At 36.0% G+C, this 27,503-nt stretch overlaps 2 protein-coding genes across 11 annotated transcripts in view; one reads left to right on the forward strand and one right to left on the reverse strand.

Annotated features, from left to right (window-relative positions):
- SMARCAD1 (SWI/SNF-related, matrix-associated actin-dependent regulator of chromatin, subfamily a, containing DEAD/H box 1) overlaps positions 1–12,426 on the forward strand; it is a 103,739-nt gene extending 91,313 nt beyond the window's left edge. For 6 of the 9 annotated variants that reach the window (XM_016422971.2, XM_016422974.2, XM_016422972.2 and 3 more), the window contains 3 exons: positions 1,895–2,102; positions 3,491–3,600; positions 6,224–12,426. In XM_016422971.2, coding sequence (XP_016278457.2) covers positions 1,895–2,102; positions 3,491–3,598 — 316 coding nt within the window. In that variant the 3' untranslated portion in view covers positions 3,599–3,600; positions 6,224–12,426. The remainder of the gene's footprint in view (positions 1–1,894; positions 2,103–3,490; positions 3,601–6,223) is intronic. The other 3 variants (XM_007495727.3, XM_007495725.3, XM_056803294.1) reach the window with 1 other exon arrangement.
- The window catches only part of HPGDS (hematopoietic prostaglandin D synthase), a 54,135-nt gene continuing 35,063 nt past the window's right edge, over positions 8,432–27,503 (reverse strand). For both annotated transcript variants that reach the window (XM_007495729.3, XM_007495734.3), the window contains exons 4-6: positions 26,071–26,180; positions 14,913–15,011; positions 8,432–8,596 (exon numbers count right to left, since the gene is read on the reverse strand). In XM_007495729.3, coding sequence (XP_007495791.2) covers positions 8,432–8,596; positions 14,913–15,011; positions 26,071–26,180 — 374 coding nt within the window. The remainder of the gene's footprint in view (positions 8,597–14,912; positions 15,012–26,070; positions 26,181–27,503) is intronic.

The following is a 27,503-nucleotide window of genomic DNA, read 5'->3' on the forward strand; positions in this document are numbered from 1 at the left end:
AAAAACATCAAAAAAAATCCAAATAAAAGAGAAAAGAATATAAACTATCAAAGACTTATGTGTAAAAATTCTAAGTAAAGGAAAAATAAACCTATACTAGGTCCTTGAATCGTGGCCCAAGTAAAGTGATTTAAGCAATTATGTACTTACCCAGTCAGTTGCCACAACTACTGAAAGTTTGCCACATTATGAAAGATAGAATAGGGACTTGATTATAGGAGCCAGGTAGGAGCCAAATTTGAGATACTTGGTAGAATGTGGGACAAGGAAGACCTGCCTTTGACATATATCAAAACAGTCACAACCTTGAACCCCAAACAAGTTCAAGTCCTCTTGTCTTGGCTCAAAATTTCATCCCATTGGGATTGGTTTATCTCTTTGACCTTGTGCTTGATTGGCACTTAAAGTATTTAGCTTTGTGCTTCTTTGGCAATGTGCAATGGCTCTTTTTGCATTCCCTTCTCCCGGAATCAGACAGAATCATTAAGCAAAGTCCCATATATTTTTTTAAACTAAAGATTTTATAATTATTATTTCTTTATATTATTTCTATATATATATTTCTTTATATATATTACTTTATAATCTAAAGATTTTTGGGTATGCATTGACAGTAGGGCAAATATATTTTAAACTTACATTACTGCAAAATAAAAAAAATTAAAAGAAAAATCTCAGTATTGTTGACATGTGCTTCAAATACAAAAAGGAGAGAAAAAATAAAACTCACATGCAAGGAAAAGCAATAATAAAAAAGTTTAAAAAATAAAAAATATATACCTTCTAATCGGTGACACACTGTGTCAGCCAAGGAAAGGTAGAATACAAAGGTTTTTCACCAAAAATGAGATCCATTTCCTTTTCAAACTTGGCCGTGATTCACTAACAGTTTTTTTTTTTTAATAAAGAGCAGTGGTATAGCATGTAATGCACATTTATGAAGTATCAAAATCCCCAAAGTTATAATAGCTCATTTAATTATAATAGCAAGCAAACCTGCTATCGTTAGAATTCACTTGGGTGTGCTGTGACGATGTTGATGGATTGATGGATATTTGTCACAATTTTTTACAAATATATCAAATCTTTCAACCTTGGCTGAGATGTTTTTTTAATCTATTTTTTAAATCTATTACTATTAAAATCTATTACTGCCATCATTACAAAAATGTGGCAGAGGAGCCTAGAAAAAACCAATGGAATAAAAAGCTGGTATGGGCTTTTACAATATTTTGTTCAGAAGTTATAGGGGAAAAGTAACAGAATATATTTAATAGTTAAAACACAGTAGATTAAATTGATTCAGTGTAACAGAATAGTATTAAATACATTAATATGAACTTTAAACAACAGAATTAGTTAATTAATCCGCAAAATATAATACAATACAGAGATGTATTTACATTTTTTTTTACATTTTACATTACATTATTTACATTATCGTAAAATAATGGAGTCTAAAAAGGCTTAAACTTTTCACCTCCAGGCTCTTTAAAGTGCCTTTCTCTATTTGTTCAGATTCCTTTTGTCAGGACTGTGAAAATGAGGTTGAGGAATCTCAAACTGGGCATTCCCAAATGGCAAAGGATTGTAGAGAGATGAATTTCTCCCCTGAATCTCAGGCAAGATACGTGAAAGGAACAGTGTACCCATGAATGATAGAAAGAAAAGAAATCCTAAAACTGGAAGCTGTTTGAAATAGTCATGGTACTGCTCTTTCATAGAGTGTGCCATGCTTGTAATTTTGCTTCCTATTTGGAAGAGTAAAAATTTCTTCCCTTCCCCTTCCCCCCTGAGGTAAAATGCTAAGGAGCGGTTTGTTTCCCTAGCCATGTGGAGAGGGAGTTAGGAGGCTAATCATTGCCTAAAGAAAATACACTCCGGTTTTTGCCAGTTGCCCGGAGAGCAGCTCCAAGTTTGTGAGTTCCGAAGACAGCAGCAACTACCAGCTGGGACCAGGACCAGGGCTGGGGCCGGAGATCAGGAGGATTCAGGAACAGGAGCAGCTGGGACCAGAGATCAGCAGTGAGGAACTGAGGAACATGGGCTCAAGCAGATGGGCGAGAGAAGTGACTTATCTCTTCTTTGCCAAGAGTCCTCTGGTAGGGAGAGCAACCCTAACCCTAACCCTGGTAGGGAGAGCAACTGGGGGAAAAGTAGGGAAAGAAAAAGGCAGCAACTCCAAAGAGAGTTCAGAGTTTGAGAGGGTGGATGGGATGGGTGAAAAGCCTTGGCAAGAGAAATGTGGCTTAAAAAATTATTTATCTAGGCTTTCTTAAAAATTTTGAGAAGTTCTCCGACTAGTGCTTGCCATCAACGTAAAAATTAAAATTAAATCTTAATAATAAAAATATTATATTTTAAATATTTATTAATGAACATTAGAAATAAAGGGAATACAAAGTAAAGGAAAAACCACTATCACATGCCCATGGCTGATCAGCCAGTTCAGAATGCCTGCCTTACCGCCCCCATGCTTGCCAACATACTAAAGAGGGCGGGACCCTCCACATCCCTGCCTAATATCCCCTTATTCAGGAAGTACATAACAATAGGAAGTCAGTGGGCTCCCAGGAAACATAATTCTTTTTTTAGGGTAACAGATTTTCAGTTATAGACCCTCCCCCAGAGGGACAAGCAATTCAATCTGGGTTATATATATGTATTGTCATGCAAAACATTTCTATATTATTATTAAACCATGAACTTTTGATATGTGCATTTTAAAAGAATTGATTAAATTTAATGTAATAAAATTGCCTACTTTCAGTACCCATTTGAATGGGAAGGGGACTGTAGTTTTTGAAGTTTTAGTGTTCTTTTCTTCTTGCTTTTTTCCCCGACATCTATCATTTCACACAAACTTATTTCCTTCTCTGTCCTCCTTCTACCTGCTGCCTCTTGGGACAAATAAGCAGAGGGAAGCAAACAAATTTGACCACTCTGAAAACATTTATCCCTCATTTTATTCTAGTATGTCATACCTCTACCATGAATTGAGTTCTAAAGTTCTTCAGAGTTGTCTTCCTTTAAATTATTGTCATCATCATATAGATTATTTTCCTGATTCCACTCTATATTTTGCATCAGTTCACATAATTCTTCCTTTGAACTCTTCATTTTAATAGAATTTTGCCAACTATTTGAAAACATAATTTATTGAATTGTTTTCAGAAATAAAAGCTAATTTTTTCATGGGTTCATGTTCATTCAAAGATTCAGAAGAAGCTTTAAGTATCATTTCTTTTTTAGTCTTCTCTTCACCCTCCATTTTAGAGATAGAAAACTAAGGAAATATGAATAAACTATGGTATGTCTATTGAGGGAGTTATTGGCCAGTGCAGAACTGGAACCTAGGTTCTGGTCATGCAGTTTTAGCACATCTATTATAAGTGCTCTAAAAATGACTTACAAAAACATATGTAGTGTGCAAATAGCTAAGTATAGATAATCAAAATCTTCTACCCTCCCTCACCCCCTCTTATTTTAGAGAAGTACACGTCATAAAGTTAATAAGTCAAGGGACAATAGAAGAATCTATGCTCAAAATCAACCAACAGAAACTGAAACTAGAACAAGATATGACCACAACAGATGAAGGTAAGTTACCAATGTGTTTATAAAGAAATTTTTCTTCCACATAGCTAGGACCTTAGATAAATAAACAAGTAATAGTAATTATAATAAAGTACCAATCTTTTCCTTAGACTTTGAATTAATTGAAAAGATTCATACTTAGCTTAAGTAAGCCTTGTATAAAAAGTTTGAAACATAGTGTAGGGATTATGAAGAATTAAAAAATTTTATTAGTTTAATATTATATTTGTTACATATTTTAATCTAGTTTGTAATATGACAATGTCTCGTTGATTTAGTACTTTAAAGATCTCACAGATATCTTAGCTATGATCTTATTTGATCCTCAACAATATTGTGAGGTAAGTGCTATTATCTCAGTTTTGCAGATAAGAAAAGGAGGCTAAGATAAGTAAAGGATTACATAGCTAGTAAGTGTGTGGAACAGATATTTTAATTCATAGCCAGTACTCTGCATTGTACCAACTACAAATAACATTTCATGTTGTTTCATATTTCAGCTAGCTTTTAAAGGTAATCCTTTTTATTCTGAGACTTTAACGTAATCAAATGTGTTTTTTTGTCACAAATAAGATTGACTAAAATAATGTGAATAGTATACTTCCATCAGATTTTCAAATTATTGACTTAGCAGCAGCAAAATGTTAAAGGATCAAAAGAATGTTCTACTAGATTCAATGTTTATATTTAGTACAAAAATTATAAGTAATTCTAAATATTCTCTTATATTCAATTTTTAGGGTTTAATATAAATTAAAATCTCCATCTTAAAATATCTTAGGAGTGCTGGAATGACTATGTGACCAAATTTGTTTCTTCCCATGAGATTTTACAACTTTTTTTCATAAGTGATCTTCCCCATATACTGAAGAATTACACAAATTCATTTTGACTGGGCTTTTGGTGATTTCATTGAAGGCAGCATTAACCAAACAGTGCTACTGTGTTATTTTTTAAAGAATTTCAGCATAGTTTATAATTAGGATTCCTATTGATTGGTGGCTACAAGTAAAGGACCAGAAATATTTCTTATCATTATTTCATTACTTATGAGACCTACCTTTTTAGATTGCAAGGTATTTGTTTCCACATGAGTTGAACATTAATTAGTTCATCAGCTGAGCAATTTGTTGTAGGAAATAAATCATTTTGGCTTGTTTTCTTATGATCCTTAAAAATGCAGCAACCATTAAGATTTTTTTTTTAATTTTCCTTTTGGAAATATTATAAAACACAGAAATTTTTACTGTTCATGAGGAAGAAACTTTTATTTTTGATGTAAGCTGGGACAGTTTCTTTACCAAATACACAGATAACATAGACAAATAATTATTTTTAGTTGAATATCAGAAAACAGTTTTAAGCCAGTTAATTCCCAATCTTTTCCATCTCAAAGTTCTCTTAAAAATAAGAAATATTTGTAATTCTCCCTCCCTATATTAATTGTTGCAATTTTTAGTGCATATTTTGTTAGATTGTACACATGGATTTACTATCCCTTTGCCATAACTCTAATACTTCCTTGCAGGAGACATAAGTTTAATACTAAGTGTCCTCATTTTACAGTTGAATTTGTCTTTTGACTGTTCATTTGTAGATTTGCTTTATGGCTTTCAAAATACAATATTTGCCCAATTTTGTTTCTTTTCTTTCTTTTTAATATGTAGCTATATATTAGTTTGTTTTAGCTATTTTTAAAATATCTTAGTTTCCAGGGGAGTCAAAAAGGTATGTTCTTTCTTACCTCACCATTCTGGTCACATATCATTAAGTGCTTTATTTTTTAAAAGTGGTGGTAGAATTAAAGACATACATTTCTCTATTAGGTGGTACATCTGACTATAATTCTAATACCATGGCCTTTGACATCGGTACTTGCTACTGGCTGTTACTTTTGAGACAACTGTGAATTCCGAATACTGGTTTTCCTCTATGTTAAAAACTGTATTCTCTCTCTCTCTCTCTCGCTCTCGCTCTCGCTCTCTCGCTCTCTCAAATAACCTCCCATACTCAGTTTCTTTATCTGTAAAATGAAAATAATAGTAATAAACAGCAGTTCTTCCACAAGATTGTTATCAGAATCAAATGAAGTAATATATAAAGTGCTTTATAAACCTTTAAAACACTATATAAATATTGACTTAATTCTATTTCAAAATGTAAATTTTGAAGAATTTTAATGAAGATGAACTATGTGTCCACACATATAAAATTATTAAATATGATATAATCTGTTATACTAATGTATCACAAAGTGTTTGATAAAACCTTGCAAATCTTATTGGTCCAGTCAGAAGCAAAAAAATTTGCTTTTAGATCTTCTCAGTGCTGTCATTTTGGAATGGCTCACTGTCAGAATCACTTATTGCAACTGTAGGCATTGGTGGGGAATTGTGTATGTGAGTGCATGTGTGTTTTAATTGAAGGGGAGAAAAACATATTAAAAACAGCATAACATTCAAAAATTTACTATGAGGACTTTATTCTCTCTCTTCTGGCTTTCCTTAAGCAAATTATAAGCAGCTTTAATCTGACTGGCGACTTTCAGGTCTACTTTGGTTATTTTTTATTGTGCAGCAATCAAATGTTTCACTTCTAAGTATTACACATTTCTTTTCCTTTGTAGGTGATGAAGGAAATGTACCTGCAGATATAGCTACATTGCTAAAGACATCATTAGGTCTCTAAAAGAAGGATTTCTAATTGAGGAGAAAATACCAACTTGGTGCGCCCAAGGACATTTACATTACTGAAGACCATGGGATTTATGAACATTTATAACTTTTTATAATATCCATATTGTATTTCTCATGGTATGAAAGATTTTTGCCACTAAATGAATTCTCCAAATGCTCAAACCTGAAATATATAATTGCCACAGAAACGTAGTCCTTAAGATGTTGAATAATCATATTTTACAAAGCAGTTTTCCAAATGGGGATTAGTTGGTGATTGTTTGTAACAGATCTGCTAATGCTTTAGATATGTCAGTATTTTTGTAATTATTTCTACCTCCAAATATATATAATACTGTCTTTCACTGGATAATGTGTGTAGATTTTTACATGTGCCTTATTTGACAATGCTTATGTTTTGTTTTGCTTGTCTTAACTCATTTGAAGTACTGTTTTTATATTAACTTAGTCAAATAAAACTGTATAGATTATGTAGCTTTAGTTTTATTACTGTTTGAAGCAGATGCTCACCATTGTCATCAAGAACTCTGACCAGAATTTCAAGGTGGTGATCTCTTACCAACGTCCCCCTCCGCCTCCCCATGTTTGCCTAGGGACTGTTTTGCTTTCCTATGAATAGTAATGAAAATAAGCCTCATCTTGGATTTTTTCCTAGGTGGATGGATTATCACTATGGATTACTTATTTTTTGTTCCTCGCTTTAGCCTTGCACTAGTTATGCACATCCCTCTGGCTAGCCATGTGCATGCCTCTTTTGATTTGCTTCTCTTGGCACTTGCTGCCCTGATGTTCCTGTTTCAACTTTCTTTTGCTGTCCAGATCATTATTTATTCCTGCCACATCTCCATGCATCAACAGAGTGTTGATGGAACTCTTCTAGACTGGCAGAATAAATTCAGTTTTGCTTTAATAGCAAATTGAATGTGAATTCAGATAGAGGCAGCATTAGGTACTACACAGAAATTTAAGTATAAATCTTGGGTGGAGACAGTATGATGAATACATCATTAACTCCACAGCATTCCCAAGATTTAATTTACCAGTTTCCAGGATAGTCAGTCCTGAAAAGTTAGAACCTCAGTTCAGTGTGGTTGACAGTGAAGAGTTGGAAGAACTAAAATTGTCTTTTGGATATCATCTCTTTTTGAAGTCTTTATAAAATTTTGCCTATTGTCAGTCAAAATTGCTGTTTTTATTGTACATCTATTTCTTTGTGTAACTTGTGAGCTTCATGTGTTTTTGTTTCTATTCTGTAAATATTATTATAAATAAACTCTTATTTATAAATGGAAAGTGTTAAAAACCTATAGGATATTAATATTTTGCAAGGGATTGTACATTTACAAATGAAAACAAAGATATGAAGTAATAACTTGCTATGTATGCTGAAATGATTTTTGAGATCAAGTGAAACATCTCAAAATTTTTGAGATTGGTCCGTAAAAGGTTCACAGTAGTGAGCTACATTATGGAAATTCTGATCATATTTTGGTTTGGCTGTCTGTTTAGGCTGTTTGGTAATGTAAAGCAATGATTCTTTTTAAAATGCGAGAGCTTTTTAACATTTAAAATGTTGTTGGCCCCCCACGTGATAGCAGTTCCATTCATGTTGCATGTTTGTTGGAGCTAAATAGATATAGCCAACCACATTTGATGTACATATGGATTTAAGGAAGAATGGAAAGAGAGACCATTGATTTTTAAATATCCTTTTGTCACAACTTCAATTGTAAAAGAAGTAAAACTATTTAGGGTCATAACTTTTGATCTGGAAGGGACCTTAGAAGTCATTGAATTCAGTCCTCTTATTTTACAGACAAGAAAACTGAGGCACAGAGAAATGAAATTATTTGCCCAGAGACCTGGAATTAGTGTCAGATGTTTCAGTCCCAGGTGGTCCTGATTCTTACATCCAGTCTTTCGTTCACTATACCTCTGGGAACAAAATACTTACAGATTTTGTTTTATAGAGTTTATGACATCAATGTAAAACAAATTTTAGCAACAATGACAAAAATGTAAGGGGAAAAATGTTAGTTACATTTACAATTAATTTTCTAGAAAGCAATATAGCACAAGCAAAGATTTACAAAGGTTCAGGCCATGGGCAAAAAAATAATCCCAGACCAATCATTAGTCTACAGTCTGGTTTCTGGCCTCTGTTTTATCCAATTAGCAATCACAGGAATGTTTTGAACTTTTTCTCGTAAGGCTACCAGTTTAGGATGCTTGTCCAACAAATCTTGTTTAAGGACCAAAAGTGTGGTACTGCAAATGTCCCAGTAGAAATCAGCCCAGGTTACCTAATTAAAGAAGGAAAAAAATGTTGCTTACGGTTTTCATTTTTGTGTAAATTAGTAATTTAACTGAATTGTATTCTAAAGGGTAAACTTTAATGGGGGGGAATCATTTATCTTTACTTTGCATCTTCTGAGTGAAAGCCAAACAAGTAATTATTCCTCCCCAAAGTTTAGGGAGAAAATGACCAAGAAGGCAACAAATAGAGGAGTGAGAACTTGAGAATGGAAATGATCATTATCCATATAATTCTATCTATAAACTATGCTCTGAGACAAAAGTACATATACAAAAAAATGAAATTCTTACTATTCATGGGCTCTTGGATCTATGTAATCCCAGAAAAGCCATTAGCTCATAGAATCAATATATGGAATAGGATCTTGGGACCATAGTACCTAGAGCTGAGTCAAACCATTGGTACTAGTCCAGTCTCCTTATTGAACAAATAAGGGAACTGAGTTTCAAAGAGAGGTAATTTTCCTAAGGCACCAAGCCTTAACCCAAACCAGGAAATCTGTTCTTTCCACAACCTCCCTCTTTCCCTGACTCCCACCAATTTCTCATATTTCTTGAACTTGTTCCCTAACTATCTGTTTCTCAGTCAGACAAGTAAGTTGATGGCAAGTTTCTTTAGCTGTTTTTCTACAGATTTTATAAATTCCTCAATAAAGACATTTTTATTTTGAATGTAAAGAAACAGATTAGAGGGAACAAAATGAGAAGAAATTAGTGCAAAGAGCCAAGTGACCTTACCTTTTGGGGGTTCATCTGTAAGACAATTGTTGACCCTTATGAGGTCCTTTCCAGTTCTAAAATCCTATGATTGAAGAGGGATTATGAACTGCTATGGGTTGCAAGAAGACAGAGATGTGATGAAAGTAGAAAGAGGGAATGATGTAACCAGAGAGGTTTGTTTGCTAAAGAGGGAAACTAAGAAAAAAATAGAGCTAACATTATGGCCATTTGTCCAAAGGCAAATAGCAATGTCAGAGCCTGTATTTCTCTAGTGGTGGCTTTAGGCCTGGCTGCTCTGGGCTTCAGTGGTCCCAGCTCCCAGCATCTGCAGCTCTTGCTGATGATATTGAGATGTCAGATCCTTTTCCATTGCCTAACTGAAAGAATTTTCAGGACAGCTCCAGTAGCAAATGGAATGAAGGAGGTATCAGCCCATGTGGTTTAGGTTTCTTAAGTGAAGTATATTCTCAAATATAATTAAAATACTGAAAAAATGTGCCTACATTGTTCAAGCAATTGTGGGCAACAGTTCTGTGACTGGTTTATTACAATATAGTTTTATTTGTTGAGTTCTCAATATTTGGGGGTATATATTCTCAGCATGAGGATTTTGCTTCTGTTTATGAAGAATACTTTCTGGTTGATTATTCTGGCCGTTCTTGCTTGTCTGCCTAGGTATTTTATAGCTGTTTAAAAATGGCTCTACTACTTCCTTACATAATCTGAATTGATCAATAAATCTTATTTCCTCATGGGTAATCTTTTTTTTTTTTAGCTGGTGGGAATGATTGATTTTTGGACCATCATAAGCCCCTCATTTCAATACACAAATGTGCATGACTATTAGTTGAATTCATGTCTGTTTCACCCATGAAAAGGGCTGTTTGGCTTAGCCGTTTCGTAGGCTCTGCTCAAAGGTTTATGTTTGACAAACCCAGTGACATACATTTAATTGGCCTTTACTGTTGCTTTGTGAAGTGTGCTTTCTGTTTATCCCAGAAATATTTCTGTTTGTTTTCAATCTATTGATCTTATGTTCTGAGAACATCGATCCAGAGCTTGTATTTCATTATTATTGTATGTATTTTTATTTGGGTACTTCCTAAATCTATTGTCCTCTGTCTAACTGTTCCAAAAGCGTACATCCAGTAAAGTCTTTTAAAGGTTTTAATATTTCTAAATGTGTTCTTCCCATTGAGCTTTTTAGGCAGCTAGGTGGTGCAGTGGATAGAGTGCTGGGCCTGGAATCAGGAAAATCTGAGCTCAAATCTGGCCTCAGACACTTATTAGCTGTGTGACCCTGGGCAAGTCACTTAACCTCTGATTGCCTCAGTTTCCTCAACTGTAAAATGAGGATAACAACACCTACCTCCCAGGGTTGTTGTGAGGATCAAATATTTTTTAAAGTCATATATGTTCCTGGCACATAGTAGGCGCTATATAAATGCTCATTCCCTTCCCTTTTGACTTTATGATGCCAGTAAGTCTCTTGACTTAGATGCTTATGTGTCTTTCTTATCACCTTTTTCCATTGGTTCAATTTGACTTCTGGATTCAAGCTCAAAGCCATTAGTCTTTTTTCTTTAGATAAATTTTTGGGGGGTGATATGGGGTTCAGGGACTGGGGAGGACTACATCGGTAATTGAAGCAGTGAGGCAACTGAAGGAACTTTTGTTGAGGAACTTTCTCTAACAGTGAGGAGTTGCCATGGGTAAGTGACATGCCCAGAGTCCCATAGCTATTATATGTCAAGAGGCAAGACATGAAACTCTGGTCTTCCTGACTAGGCCCGCTCTATCCACTATGACATGTTTTGCCTCTCTGACAACCATTAAGACTATTAAACTCATTTCCATGTTTTTCAATGAAGTTCAGATGCAAATACTCTTGGGCCAAGTCTCTACCCTACTGTTATTCTTTTGACATTTAATGTTCTGCAGGCTTGTATGAGTAGGTAAAATAACTATTGGGATGTAAATTCATCTTAACGTAGGCTCACTGAAAACATCTTTGGAAAATGTCCAAAGTAACATTGAACTTGCATATTTCAAAAGAAAAGCAAGCTGTACATTACACCATTTCGTGTAAAACCCTGTATTCTTCTGTATGTATGGAAGTTGCCTTTTTAATTTAATTTCAGAATTAAAAGAACAAACAAACTCCAGTAGTAAACAGGAAAATGGGAATATGTAACTCATCCTTTTCCCACATGATTTTGATTTCTTCCACTGTGTCTATTTTTAAAAGTTTTTCATTCCATGTTAACTTGGAGATTATGGGCGTTTTGTATGGTGACATCTCTTAAAAGTGTTCTTAAATTTTTATGGATCAATGTTCAGGAAATTGTGGGCAAAAGTTCTGTCTGTTAAAGTGGTCCAGATCCAGTAGTTGGTTTTTTAAAATTATCAGATATTTTAAGGTCTATATTTATAATACATTGGTTTGTCTTCCATTAGTTTATGAAAATTAATGAGCTGATGTATAATTCTTGCTACCAGGTCATGTCTTCCTATGTATTCAGTAGGAGCAAAATTTTTGCAGCCTGAAGTAATGGGTTGCAGTTTCTTCTGTTTTCTGGCATCATGTAAAATGACTGAAGTCCATATGTAATTTCTAGTGACCATGAACTGGTCTGGAATTGCTAGCATAAATTTCTCTGTTTTTATGAACAAATCTGCATGACTCAGCCATTGGTTTTGATACTTCTTTGACTGACATGCTTTGGGTTGGGTATATGAGTAGTCTGGTGATCACAGAGGGCCTTTGGAGTCCACTCTTGGGCCTTAACCATTCTACATGGGCATGACAATTGCTAGCGCTGCACTTGACTAACTTCCTTCAGTGCAAGCTTGATATCCCATCTTCTTGAACAGCAACAATTATATATCTGCTTTCAAAAGGTGATAATGCCAGAGACCTGTAAATATCTTGTTTGTACATAGGATTTTTGCATTTTGTCTCCCCCATTAGACTGTGAGCTCTTTGAGAGCAGGAACTTCTGGGGGAGGGGGGGGTAAGGGAACTTTCTTTGTATCTCCATTGCTTAGCTCAGTGCCTGGCAGTTACTAGGCATTTAATAAATGCTTGTTGACTTGACTTCTCAGAATATAGGCCAATTATGTGTTTATGCACTTTTTACAAAAACATCTCGTCTTAGTTTTTTTTTTTCTTTTTTCTTTTTTTTTGTTAAGACTATAAAAACTTGAAAGCCATGTATTGGCTGAGAGTATTCCAAAAAATAATTCTTAGGAGTTTAAATAACTTGCCAGTTCAACAATCACTGAAAAAGCCTTCTGAAAGTATCATAACATTCCCACATTCATGGCTCAATCACATACTGCAAACATAAAATAGGTCCAAATACAGAAAGAACTTAAGTGTTTGATGTTCACGTAGACAATTGTTGCTTTTTCAAAACATGACCCCAGCAAAATGGTTCTGCTAAGCCTTAAGCCTATTATTTCACCTACGTAGAACTGAATATGGATTCGAAGTTAAAAAGAGAATCCTAAGAAAAGATCTTACTCATCATTTGATATTGCTCCGCCAAAAAACACACGATTTTTATCTTTTGGAATGTCTTCTACAGTAATTAGTATAGCTACATGACACTTGGAAATTTTCAAAGCACTACTGATGAACTGTGATTTCATTTGGTCCTAACAAAACCTTGTATTATCCCCATTTTACAGATGAAGAAACAAGCAAATAAGTTAATTGGCTTGCCTGGGATTATAAAGCTAAATTTAAAGTCAAACCTGGTCTTCTATGAATGAACTATGCCACTTCTCTGCCTCTATATCAAACTGCTCATGATATCAAATTATCATTTGAACTTGATAAGTACTAAATTCCCTTATTTCAAGGAAAGGTAGAGACTGATGGTTTTCATGATGGAGTTTGGAAGTTAATTGGACCATTGGATAAAGATGATAATTACAAGTATCTTGTCCTCCTACAGGCAAGATACAAAGAAAGCTGAGGCTTTGTATGCCAAGAAACTTCCTGGCCTCCAAGAAATGAAAGCACTGTTAAACTCAGGGCTAGAGTTATTCACACACAATAGTCAGTATACATTTTACATCTTATAAGATGGACCGTGACCAATTCATAATCTTCCAGCTTTAAAGAAGAAATGGATATATTTTTTGAGGGACTAAGTTTGAATAATTACAATTTCACAGCATTTAGTTTTGATGTCAATGTTAAATTTTTATTACTCTAGTCCCTCAATATATCATTTTTCTGGTTCTGTTATTTCACTTTGCACCTGTTCATATAGATCTCATGACTCACAGCATTCACTGTAATCATATCTTTTAGCATGATAATAATGTTCCATTATATTTGTGGACCAGTTTGTTTAACCATTCTCCAATTCATAGGTTCTAGTTCTCTGCTATCACAAAAAATGTTGCTCCCAGTGTTTGGGGTATTTATGGTTCCTTCTCATCTTTTCTTGGGTGTGTTCCAAAAAGGACCAATCCCCAAAACAAGTTAATCATCTGCCATTCTTAAATATTTAATGTTTTACAGACATTGTTGAGGTGCATAAAATGACTTTTTTTTGGACACTAATAAAGGTTCTGTAGATACTCTGAAAGTAGCATCAGGACAATTCACTAAAAATAAATAATAATGAAATGGATATAATTTAAGTTTATTAGTGTTAATAGCAATAAACAACACTAAGCCAATTAATTTTTTTAAACCCTTACTTTCCAACTTAGGGTCAATATTCTATAGGTTTCATAGTTAGGAAGTGTCTGAAGCCACATTTGAACCCAGGACCTCATTTCTCTAGGCCTACCTCTCCACTGAGGTACCCAGCTGCCCCCTAAGCCTTTAAAACTTTAAAACCCTTGCTACACACGAGCATTCTCATGACCCACTTCTGTTTTCTGTTATTGATTATGAGGCCTCTCTGGTCATTAGTGAAAGGTAGGAACATTGTGACACTCTGGCTGGGCCAAGTTATTTTTTTCATCTTCAATCTCATCTGTAAAATGAGGATATTAATATCACATCACAGGATTGGCAAAGACGAAATTGGGTTATATGTATAAAGTACTTGGTAAATCTCATAGCATTATCTAAGTATTGCTCATTCTTACTGTTATTTTAGCCCACTGGGCCACAGACTAAAGTTCTAATCATGACTTGGCTACTTAATGTGTCACCATGGCCAAGTATTTTACCTCAGTTTCCTCATATTAAAAATAGACATAATGACACTTAACCAAAACCAATATACTTCTTCGAGGTTGCCAAAGCTTAAAGAAGTGTATGAGTTACTGTTCTTATACATATTAAGAATCTACAATATTTTTGCATGGAGAACTCTGGGTAGGAACTCTTTACCAACTTTTTATTGGCTGGGAATTACCTGAGACACATAAAAGTTAAATTATTTACTAGAATCTCACAACTAGAAAATGTCACAAGTGAGATTTGAACCCAAATTTTGCTTACTGCAATTGAGCTTTCTATTCAAGGCCATGCTGCCTACCATCATTAATCTACAGTAATGAGAAAATTTACCTTAAAAAAGTTACATAGATTTTTAAAATTAATCTACTTACAGAATTGCCAACAAACCAGTCTTTCGTCCCTAAATAAAGTTCCAAATCTTGGATCAAACCAGGAGCATCATTTTTGAGCAACTCATTAAACACCTGATCCTAGGGAAGGGAAGAAAAAACAATTGTTAGAATCTAGTCCAATCTGTAACTGAACAGAAATTTTGTCTCTACCCAATCACCTAGTTATCCAGATGAGATCTCTATGTACCCCCCTATGTACCCCTGTCTCCAAAAGAACAGTTCATTCTAGTTTTGACAGCACTATGAAATCTAGGCTAAATCTAGCTCGTTGCAACTTCTACCTATTTCTACCCTACCTCTGCTCTCTGGGGCTAATTAGATGCCTTTCACAGTACAGCCCTACTTGAAGATAGCTATCATCCTTTAAGCCATCTTTTCTCCAGGACAAACATTGCCAACTTCTCTGCAGCTATTCAGATGTGGCATAGTTCTCCGTCCAGTATGCCCAGATGTAGTCTGCCTAGGATGGAGTGTGATGAAATGGCTTCTCCCTTTTTTGAGGCACAATATTTCTATTTCTACACCTTAATAATTCCAGGAAATTTGGGGAGGTTTGCCATAGCAATCTGTTGATCCATATTGAATTTGTAGCTCATCAAAACCCAAAGTTTTTCCAGGCTGTTACACTATATAATCTTTTTACACCAATCCCAACCAACATCAGTTATAAGAAGTGCCAGATTCCAACTGTGCTTGCTTTCTGGGTGACAGAGCATTGGCTGCTGCCACTCTATTCCCTCAATTGCCACAGGAAATTCAATATTAGCCTTGTTTAGTGACTACTAAAGATATGCTGTCCTTTGTTTCCATGTGCTTCTGAATCCCACTTTTATTATAGAAAGCTCATTGGATTTAGAGTTAAAGGACTTTCATTCGAATTCTGACTCTACCAGTGTGTAATTACAGGCAAATCACTATTTCTGGGCTTTAGTCTCAGAAAAATGACGGGATTGAATTAGATACTGGGGCAGCTAGATAGCACAATGAATAGAGTGCCAAGCCTGGATTTGGTAGGACCTAGGTTCAGATATGACCTCAGGTTTCTTGGCTATGTGACCTTAGCCCCGTCACTTAACCCCCATTGCCTAGCCCTTACTGCTCTTATGCTTTAGAACAGCTATTTAGTATCAATTCTAGAACAGAAGGTAAGGATTTTTTTTAAATATTGAGCTAGATAAGTTGTAAGTTCTCTTCCAGCTTCAAATCAATGGTCTCATATTTTTCTACATCATTTTGGCTCACCGTAGCTCTGGGTTTCTCCAAAAACCACTTGACAACTCTTGACAACCACTCCAAGACCAATAGCTCCTTTTTTTAATGTCCCTTGACACAAAGAGCTAGCTCCTGCTCACTTCTTTCCAATGTATCTTTCAGACCCTCCAACACAATCGCTCAGCAATCATCTTGAAAGTTCTTTCTTCCTTTACAAATTCTTAAAGCTATAAATTCAGTATCAGGCACACAGTCATTTTCTGTATCTCAACCCTAACTCCCTTCAAACACTGAACAACCATCCTCACTATCCTCATTTTCCTCAAGACCTACCACCACTATCTTCAGTGTTTCTGAATTATGAACTGATGTGAACCAAAACAACACACATATATGAGGAGAGACAGACAGACAGAGGGAGAGAGAGAGGGAGGGAGGGAGAGGCAGGGGGAGGAAGGGAGGGGGAAAGAAAAGGGGGGGGGAAAGGGAGAGAGAAGGGGAGGGACAGAGAGAGAGAGAGAGAGAGAGAGAGAGAGAGAGAGAGAGAGAGAGAGAGAGAGAGAGAGATCTATACTCATTCTGCCCTTGTGCCTGGATTTGCCCCAGGTATTGGTATTCCTAGTTACAACTATGATAAGATCTGAAAATAAAAGAATCCAAGATGTCGTCTTGTACTAGGAATCAGTCTGAGAAGTGCCTCGACCATTATTGCCCTAAGTCAGGAACACATTTTCCAGATTCTCCTGTGTTTGTCAGCCGGTTGGTGCTCCAGGCAATTCTCTGAAACCAAAAATTACTATGAGAAGGAGTTCCTTCCACCCTCTGGTCCCTAAGTTCAGGGACAAATTGTAAATTTTAAAGACCTCTACAATAAAACTTACCACGATAAAACACAATGAACAAAAATCCAATGTGAAAACTTAAGATTTTTTTTAATATTACAAAGGTCAGGTTTCTCATAGATATAGGAAACTGCAGTTGTTGAGAATGGATTCTGTCTGATATTTATTTTCTTAATTTTTTCCCACTTACATGCAAAAAGTTTCTAGCATTCATTTTCCAATATTTTGAGTTGCATAATCCCTCCTTCTGTCCTCTTTCCCCTACCCCAAGATGGAAAACAATTCGATATTGGTTAGACACATGCTATCATACCAATGTATTTCCACATTCAACATGTTGTAGAAGAAAACATTTTTGAAAATGTAGAAAATGAAGTGAAGAATAATTTGCTGCAATCTGCATTTAGACTCCATCAGTTTTCTGGAGGTGGATAGAATTTTTTGTCATAAGTTCTCTGGAATTGTCTTGGGTCATTATATTGCTGGGAATAGTCAGTGGTTCATTCTGTATTATTGCTGGTGCTATGCATAATGTTCTCCTGGTTCTGTTACTTCACTTTGCATCACTCCATGCAGGATTTTTCTTAAATCCACCAGCTCATCATTTCTTATAGCATTTCTTATAGTATTTCATGACAATTATAGACCAAACTTATTCAGCCATTCCCCAACTGATTGACATCCCCTCTGTTTCCAATTCTTTGCCACCACAAAAAGATTTACTATAAATATTTTTATACAAATAGGTCCCCCTGTCCTATTTTTCATCTCTCTGGGATTCAGAGCTAGTAGTAGTATTGCTAAACTGAAGGCATGCACAGTTTTATAGCCCTTTAGATATCGGTCCAAATTGTTCACCAGAATGATTGGATCAGTCTACAACTCCACCAACAGTATATCAGTGTCCTGGTTTTCCCATATCTTCTTCAAAGGCAGATTTAGCAAGCATTTGAGTGACTAGTTAATATCTAATGTTCCTTCTCTCTGTGGCAGTCTGTGCAGTGAATTACACTTTGAATGGATTTTTAGCCTCACTATTCAAAATTCTATCATAAAAACCCATTATCTTTGCTTTTTTCACCACTAAATTGTCTGCATTTAGTAAAGCACTCAGCAACCTTGTATCGGACCTTGGATTTTAGTTGTCTTCAGATATTACTTTGTGATGTCTCTTCTCTTAAGGCAGAGACAGTTACTTTTTAAATTATGAAATGAGGACGTTGCCACTTGGTGAGATAATTTGCAATAATGTAATCTTTAAATTCCTTTAAGGAATGGAAGAATAAAGACAATTTTCATTTGTCTAAAAGTTAGAATTGTGTTCGATGGCCCAGTCAAACTGGCCTTGACATTCCTCACATGCAACATTCTATCTCCCATGTCCAGACTGTAAATCTTGAAATTTCTCAGACTTGTAAATGTTAAAATTTTCCACATTCACAAGTCTGAGAAATTTCAAGATTTACAATCCCCCCTGATGATCATTGGGAGACTAGTCTCCCCATTGATCATTTAACATAATGAATTTGTAATCCTAAATGCACTTCTAATATTCAAATTTCTAAGAGGAATTAGAATAGTGAGGGAGGAAATAGAAAAAAAAAAGAAAGCAAAACCAATGTTTTGCTAGGCGCATTGACAGAAAGCCAAATTAGGGGCAGTCCCTTTTGGCATAAATGTGTACATTTACAATAAATATTCAATCAAAGTTCAGTTCAATCAATCATATTCAAAGTTCATTCTTGATCTTCTTGATGAAGTGTAGGTTTTCTGGCATCTTTCCGCAACAGTTCATTCTCTGGATATAAAAGTTTCAAGCTTCTTTCTTGAAGATCTTTTCTCAAACAAAATCAAAATCTTGAATTTTTATAAAAGTACAATCTTAAAACAAAAAATCAAAATTCTTGGATTTTTATAAAAATACAATCTCAAACAAAAAAATTCAAAAATTCTTGGATTTTAAATTAAAATACAATTGGAAATTTTTAACATTCACAAGTCTCAGAAATTTCAAGATTTATAAGACGCATGCCCAGGAGATAATCTTGTCTCATCTCTGCTTCTAATAGAATCTCTAGGTTTCCTGAAAGCTCAGCTCAAGCACCGCCTTTCACGTGACGTCTTTTCTGATCCCTCTCAGCTGCCAAAGCTGTGTGCATATGTAGGTGTGTGGGTGTTTATCTGTTATATTCTTATGGATGTGTGCATAATTGTTACCTTAGATAGAATGTGTAAATTCTTTGAAAAGGGGGTAATAATTCATTTTTGTCTTTATATCCTCAGTGCTTGGCAAATACTAAGTACTTGGTAAATGCCTGTTGATTAGTTGAATTTGATGGATGTTGATTGAATGGATGGATGGTACGTAGTCAACAATATAATATTTACTATCCTCTCATCTTAGAGAGGCCACTGAGGCCCAGAAAAGGGAAATAAAGTTATAAAAGAAGTTTAGCAATATACCATCTTTTTTCAAAGACCACGACTTTAGGAAAGTTTTTGTTTTGTTTTGTTTTCTGTCTTAAAAATTAGGACTGAAATTTTTCAGTCAATTCAATTTTTGGTTTATGAAATCTGATTAAGAAAATATATTGGTCCACCTGGAGTCAAATATCTTAAATTCATATAGATTTGATAGTTTCAGGAAGCAAGTATAAGAGGGATATTTTCATAATCTATTAAAATATATAACACTTTTTATATCAGCCCTTTTAAAATCACGAAGGCAAGGGGGCAGCTGGGTAGCTCAGTGGATTGAGAGCCAGGCCTAGAGATGGGAGGTCCTGGGTTCAAATCTGGCCTCAGACACTTCCCAGCTGTGTGACCCTGGGCAAGTCACTTGACCCCCATTGCTTAGCCCTTACCACTCTTCTGCCTTGGAGCCAATACACAGTATTGACTCCAAGATGGAAGGTAAGAGTTTAAAAAAAAAAACACGAAGGCAAGGAAGCACAAAATGATTAACTAGTAACTTCTTTGACTCTCATGAAATTAATTCAGTGGTAAAGTTTGTTTGAACCATAAGGTGGCAGCAATGCAACCAAAAATAGAAGAAAAAAAAGAGAGAGATAAAATGATTTTTCTTTTTTCTTTTTCACTACTGGGCAAGAATAATACATTAGTAATAGTTGAGAATAGGGGGCAGCTGGGTAGCTCAGTGGATTGAGAGCCAGGCCTAGAGATGGGAGGTCCTGGGTTCAAATCTGGCCTCAGATACTTCCCAGCTGTGTGACCCTGGGCAAGTCACTTGACCCCCATTTCCTAGCCCTTACCACTCTTCTGCCTTGGAGCCAATACACAGTATTGACTCCAAGATGGAAGGATGGAAGGTAAGGGTTTAAAAAAAAATAGTTGAGATAGATGTGGGCAAAATAATCATCATCAAAAAAAGCTGAAGTGAGTCTGAGTCCCAGAAAGTTGGGGATAAAGATATATTTTCAGAAAAAAATGAACATTAATTGAAATTCTATACAGTTAATGAAGTCCTTCCTTTTTCTTCTCCAAACTCTTAGTGATAATCATAACTCATGGGTTCTGAGCATTTCTAGTCATTTGATTCACTGAATGTTAGAGCTGGAAAGAAGTCAAGACCATATAGAATCCAGATCATTCTAATGATCAATTTAAAAAAAAATACTCGAGGGCAGGGTATATTTCTGTTTTGCCTTTTTTTTTTTAAACCCTTACCTTCCTTCTTGGAGTCAATACTGTGTATTGGCTCCAAGGCAGAAGAGTGGTAAGGGCTAGGCAATGGGGGTTAAGTGACTTGCCCAGGGTCACACAGCTGGGAAGTGTCTGAGGCCAGATTTGAACCCAGGACCTCCTGTCTCTAGGCCTGGCTCTCAATCCACTGAGCTACCCAGCTGCCCCCTCCTTTTTTTTTTAACCCTTACCTTCCATCTTAAAATACATGTATTGTTTCTAAGGCAGAAGAGTGGTAAGGACTAAACAATGGGAGTTAAATGACTTGCCCAGAGTCACACAGCTAGAAATGTGAGATCACATTTGAACCCAGAACCTCTCATCTTTGGGCTTGGCTCTTTATCCACTGGAACCACCTAGTTGCCCTTTCTGTTCTGTCTTTATGAACACAGTACCTAGTACAGAGTAGTTGTTTAATAATTGCTTGTTGATCAATATTTAGTAAATTGATAGAAAGACCTAACAGCAGTATTTTTCAGCATTTCTCTAACTATTTTTAATGCAATTAATGCAATAAACTTGGTTTGTATTATTTAATAGCAGCTCTGCTATAGGAGAAGCAATCACTTATGCTCAGCCACAATTACTCATATGATAATATTTCTTTGGCTGTGAATTATTTTGTTACTTGTGTTTTGGTTGGTAGTTGTGCCTTTTCTTTGTTTCTCTCACCAGGGCTGCATTGGAATGGTTCTCTACCCTCTTCCCATAGGAATATTTCAAATGGCTCTCTTTTATCTTTGATTAGAGACAGACTTGCAGAGTATGTCACCTTGGGTTACATGCTAGGTTCCATTGTTCTTTGGAAAATGTTATTCCATTACTTTCTGAGGTTTCTGAAGGTTGCAGAATAGTCCTACTTTACTCAGATTTCCTTTCCTTAATGTTTGGTGGTCTTTTTCTTGGTAATTTGTGGAATTTATTGTCGTTTGGATTGTTAAATTTAACCAATATGATTTGATATTACAACATAGGGATGTTCTTTATTTCCCCCCCTCTGGCAGTGGTCTATGAACTGTTTTGTCTCTTTGTTTTCTGTATTCAGAAGTTCTAGGCAATTTGCTTGCATTGTTTCTTCTGTTTTGGTATTTATTATTTGTTGCATTATGGTTTTTGACTTGTTATGTTGTTCTTGTAAGGCCTGTGATCCTCAAGTCATCTTTATCTTCAAGGCCATATATTTTTGTTTGGTTGGTTATCTTGGGTTCTTTTAAGATTATTTTTGCTTCTCTTCTTTCAGGTCATTTCCATGCATTTGCATTGCAAATCAGCTCTCTATTTTAATTTCTTTGGTGGGTCTTGCTACTGTGGATTCAAGTATTTTTGTTCTGCTAATTATTTCTGTTCTGCTTCCACACTTCTTATTTCTCTCTTGAACCATTTGGAAACATCCTAGTGTGGTTCCGTGCTTTTGGGAACCTTTAATGAATTTGTTTCATGAGGCATTGATTTATTTTCCTTTATCTTGAAATATTTATTTGGAAATGTTTCAACTTGTTTAAATGTCTCACAAGACATCTTCCTTTCTCCTTTAGATCTTCCCATTGATTTATCTATCTGATCATGCTCAAGGTGTCTGAGATGTCCCTCAAAGATGTCTCACAGCCTTCTCCCATGCTGGAGGGTTCACTTTCATCAGCCTCATTTCCTGTGCCAACAGATTTCTGGGGAGATACAACTAGCTCCCACCTATATGTCAGTAGCTTTTCCTCCCTTCCTGGTACAGCCCCACATACCTTGGTTCAACTACAATAGTTCCTTCTGTTCTCATTCATTTACCAACCCTGACAGAGGGAGAAAATTGTATTTTGTTACTTGTTGCAACTGCATGATGGACTGAGATCAGGAACAGGCTGTGCTGGCAGAGACCATGATAACAGCAAGGAAAATGTTGAGTAGATTCCTGAGCTCAAGCCTTTGGGTCAGGCTATGCTGCCATTCCAGTGTATGAGGAATGGTGAGAAAGAGGCAAGTAAGAGTCTTAGTTCAGTCTTTTCTGGTATTAAATCATCAAGTAGTTAATTCAACTTCTTGTTGGCTTGGTTGATGGAGATAGTTTCAATTGCTCGGTTTCTTGTACACCTTTCTTATTTTGAGTAGTTCTGAAGGTTTGAGAGGATTGAAGAAAATGTCTAGTCTTTCATTTTATTAATCATGTTGCTCTCCCTCCTGATTGTACATTTCAAAGAATAATTTTCCCCTTCTTGAACTGTTGTGGCTCTCTTAGAGTGATGCCTTTAGAAGTTGTAAAGATAAATAATAGCTGGTGTGTTCTGAACAGTTGTTAAATGACTAAGTAACTTCTAGACTGCTGCCTCTTGGAGGGCAGCTTTTTAATTGTCCCAGAACCTAGTAGTGTTCTGCATTATTAATATATACCAGTTGTATTGCTAGAATGTATTGATCTAAATTCTTTCCCTTCGTTTTCCTTTCATTGTAGATGAATAAAAAACAAACAATGGATTTGGAGTGAGAAAACCTGTGGGTTCAAATCACATCTCTTCTATTTACTACCTGTGTGATATTGGGCAAGTAATTTAATCTATTGGAGCTTCAATTCCTTCACCTATAAAAGGAGAAGTTGGATTCGATGATCCCTAATGTCCCATCTAGCTCTTATCTATGATTTGGTATTAAAAAAATATATCCTGCAGCGGACTGTATTACATCAACTACATTAATATCAGTGACTCTCTGTCCCACTCCCACTCTCTACAGGCTGACTTCACTTCTTGCTTTACTGAGAAAACTGAGGTCATTTGCCATGAGCTCTCACTTTCCCCCTTCTCTTCCTCTCCCCTTGTCATACTTCCTCTTACTTCTTTTCTGCCTCCAGTAATGAGGTGGTCCTTATTCTTGCCAAAATACCTTAATTCTCAATTCCCTCCTTCCTTCACCTTCTCTGTCTGTCTCTCCCTGTCTCAGTCTCTCTGTCTCTCTGTCTCTCTCTCTGTTTCTCTCTCTCTCCTCCTCCTTCTTCTCCTCCTCCTCCTCCTCCTCTCTCTCCCTCCCTCACTCCTTCCCTCTCTCTCCAATTGCTCCCTATGTATTGATTTTTATTCCTTCCCCATAAAACTTTTACTAGATCCTACCACTTCTTCAAGCTACCTTCTTCCTTTCTCAGCTAAACTCCTAGGGAAAAACCATCTTAGCACCTCTACTTCCTCTCCATTCCTTCATTCAACCCTTTGAAATATGATTTCTTACTGTATCATTCAGCTAAACTACTCTCTCCAAAGCCAGTCCTCATCCTTCTCAATCTTTCTGAAGACTTTGACACTGTCAAACATCTGCTCTTTGATGTTCTCTTCTCTGCTGGTCTTAATGACATTGCTCTCTTTTGGTCCTGCTGATTTTCAACATCTTTTGCTGGTCCTTCACCCAGGTCATGTCCGCTCACAATGTGTGTCCCATACAGACCTGTCCTAGGCTTTTTTCTTTTATTCCTTTGTACTCTTTTACTTGGTAATCTCATCAGCTCACATGGATTCAGTTATCAGATCTGAGCAAAAGACTATCAGGCCTATTTGTTCAACCCTAATCTCTCTACTAGTCTTGCATTTCCAGCTTCCTATTATGAACTGCCTAATCTTATTATTAGAAACTTAAAGGGACTACACAAATCCACTGGAATCTTGTTTCATGACCATTGCTAAAAATAAGTGGATCACCAGTTTGGATACCTGGGGTGTGTGTGTGTGTGTGTGTGTGTGTGTGTTTGTGCGCGCGTGTGCATGTGTGTATGTGTGCGCATGGGCACATGTGTGAAATAGGATGGGATCCATCACACCCACCAGCAAGACTGCCAAGCACAAAGCCCATTGCTAAGTCTGTGTATCATCAGTAAAAACAACTTCCAGAACTGTGGCTTCCACAAGTATATTTAGGAAGTATGATAGGAAAGAGCTCAGCAATACAATATGAAAGGAAAATCAATGGTTTTTGAATAATTTGAGAGTATTTTAATATTTAATAGCATTTTGAATGTTTTTATGAAGTAACTAATGAAGTCTCTCACAACACCTGTTATATAGGGGAAAGAGGTCAGCTGAAAGGAGGGGGTAAAGGAAAGGTGCTGACCAATGCACCTTGATATTGCTTGAGACCTAACCTTGTGCAGATGGCCCAAGGTAGGTTCACTATTAATGTGGAAGTTCTCTAAGTCTCTCCACCCAACAATATTCTGCTCTGCATTGCTAAAATCCCCAAAAGATTTAACGAAAGATAAAAATTGTCCTTCTGCATTATAAAGAAGAGCCTTTAAAAAAAAGATGTCCCCCTGAGAGAATCACCTTGAATTTCCATCAGACAAAAAGCACCAGGTAGTAAAATCTTTCTTATTCTAGTGAGGGGAATTGTCAGCAAATAGAAGAATACTGCCCCTAAAGGATGGGAGGTAGAAGGGTTGCCAGGGAAGAAGAGACCAAAGGGAAGAGACACCAAAAGGGCTACTAAAAACCAACCCTGGCCTGTTTTTGTCTGAATACAAAATAGTTTGCCCTGCATGTCCACTCCTTGGCACACTTTGTGGGAACTCTGGACCCAGTCAACCTGGGTGGAATGAAAACATGTTGAAAAAGAATAGAAAGTCTGGATTCCTATTGTTATGGCAGAATTTTCCTACCTCAATGCCCAATATTTGGAAAAGTCAATCAAAAAATGGGAAATATTTGAGAGGTAATCAACTAGAGTCAAAACTCTAAGCCAGCAGGGATGGTAAATTCCCTCTTAATACTTGTGAAGAATTCAAAATATGGTGAGAGTCTACAATGATTGGGAATTGATAGTCTTTGAATAAATCTCATCACCAATGAGGTGATGTTACACAAATGATGTTATGTAACTGAGGGTGGGAACAGCATGGTTTCTGTGCTAGAGCACTAGGGTGTGTGGGTCATGGAAAGATAAGATCATAGGTAACTATAGATTATTGTGACCAGCATTTCACTTCACCTCTCTCTGAGACCCATTTTCCTCATCTGTAAAATGAGGTGGGCTTAGGGAGACTAGTTGATTCCTATAGTTTTTTCCTGCTCAAAGTACTTTGATAACCTTATTTGTTTAACTTTCACTTTTCTACAACTGACTTGGACACATGAACCTAATACATTAAAATTTTTGTCATCAAATATATACATATACTTAATACATGTATGTATGTGTGTAGATGTAAATTATCCTTGTGTAGTCAGATACCTAGACTTCTGATTTCATTATTCTAGAGAGTTCCCAGTGTCTTGCCCAGGGCTACATAGGCAGTATATGTCAGAGGTAGAATCTGAAACCAGTTCTTCCTAAATCAGAGGCTACCCTCCCCCCATCTACTATAGGATGCCTCCCTATATTTAATGAATATTTTTATTTGCAGTTGATGACATTACTTTGGTATCTTTGTTTTTCTCTGCCCAAGGGAACCTTGACATGAAGTCATCCAGCGTATCTATGATGGCATCAACTTGACATTGTTCCAACTCTGTCTTCCCCGCCAGACCTACAAAACAGAGGAAACTTGCTATAGTTCCAGAAAAACAATTGATGCAATTTATTTTTTGAGGAAATGGATATATTGCATATTTACAAAAATTTTCAATGATGCCTCTGTCTAGATTCCAAGAGTTTAATATAATTTGCATGCACATTGGGAGTAAGGGATAAGGAGTGAGCTTTAAAAGAAAATTCCCCATATTCTTGGTTGGAGGGAAAAAGCAAGCTATCATTACTAGTCCTAAAAGCTTTTTACTTTGGGGCTAATTTAGTATGAATCAGTCATTAGAATACCTCTACAGACTGTCCCTATTTCTTTAGAATAGAGATTCTTGACCTATTTACCCATGGACAGATTTCATCTGTGAACTTGGATGGGGAAAAATATATGCATTTTTTTAAATTAACCTTTTATTTCTTTTGCAATCTTATATATTGTACTTAAATACATTATTCTAAGAAGGGCTCCGTTGTTTTCACTAGCCTGTCAAAGAGTTGCATGATGCAAAACAAAAAGTTAATTGCTCTTGAGTTAGAGCATAATTTATCAACCTTTTGCCCATGAATGAAAAGCAAATATTCCATGCTCAGTGTTGGTCCAGAGAACTTGTTGCTGCTCTCTGGAGGTAAGATTTTCATTCCTAGTTTTGCATTTATCTTCCCTGGGGAACTGCTCTGGCAAATTGCCTAAAAGTCTATATTAAATAATATATAATTTATAGGAGTAATTCCCCTTCACACTTCTTTTCCACTAAAAAAGTAGATGATGAGTAGCCCTCCTACTAGAGGTGCTAGTGCTCCTTGAATATCCCCTATATATACCTATAAACTTAAAAATCTATACCCTACTAGCTTTCTTCCATTATTCTTGTTTCTTCCTCTTAAACTATACCAAAGCCTAATTCCCTTCCACAAAAAATCTTTTAAGAACTGGAAACGGTTATAATGGTTTCCTTTCCCAAAAGTATTCTCTGGGACCTGTCACCAGTTTCTCAAATCATTGTCATTTGCACTGTACAAGTAATACCACACAATTTTGTACAATGGTCATATCCTGGTAAAAATGTCTTGGCAGAAGGACTAAACCAGGTTGAAGGTAACTGATGGGCCACAAACCCATTGATGAGTTAGAAAGATGTCTTCCCCAATCATGTAAAGATTTTACTCAGTGATGAGAATAATTTGTTCCAACTGCCATAAAGGCAGCTAAGGCAGGCACTGTGGAGTACCTAGAGCTTGGTCAGACATGGAAGACTCCAAGGTCATTCACTTCATCCTGGGCCATTAGTAGTCATTCTCACTTTTGTCTTGCCCCTGGACTTAGACTATG

Source organism: Monodelphis domestica, chromosome 6 (genome assembly GCF_027887165.1).
Source record: "Monodelphis domestica isolate mMonDom1 chromosome 6, mMonDom1.pri, whole genome shotgun sequence".
NCBI classification, from domain to species: Eukaryota; Metazoa; Chordata; class Mammalia; order Didelphimorphia; family Didelphidae; genus Monodelphis; species Monodelphis domestica.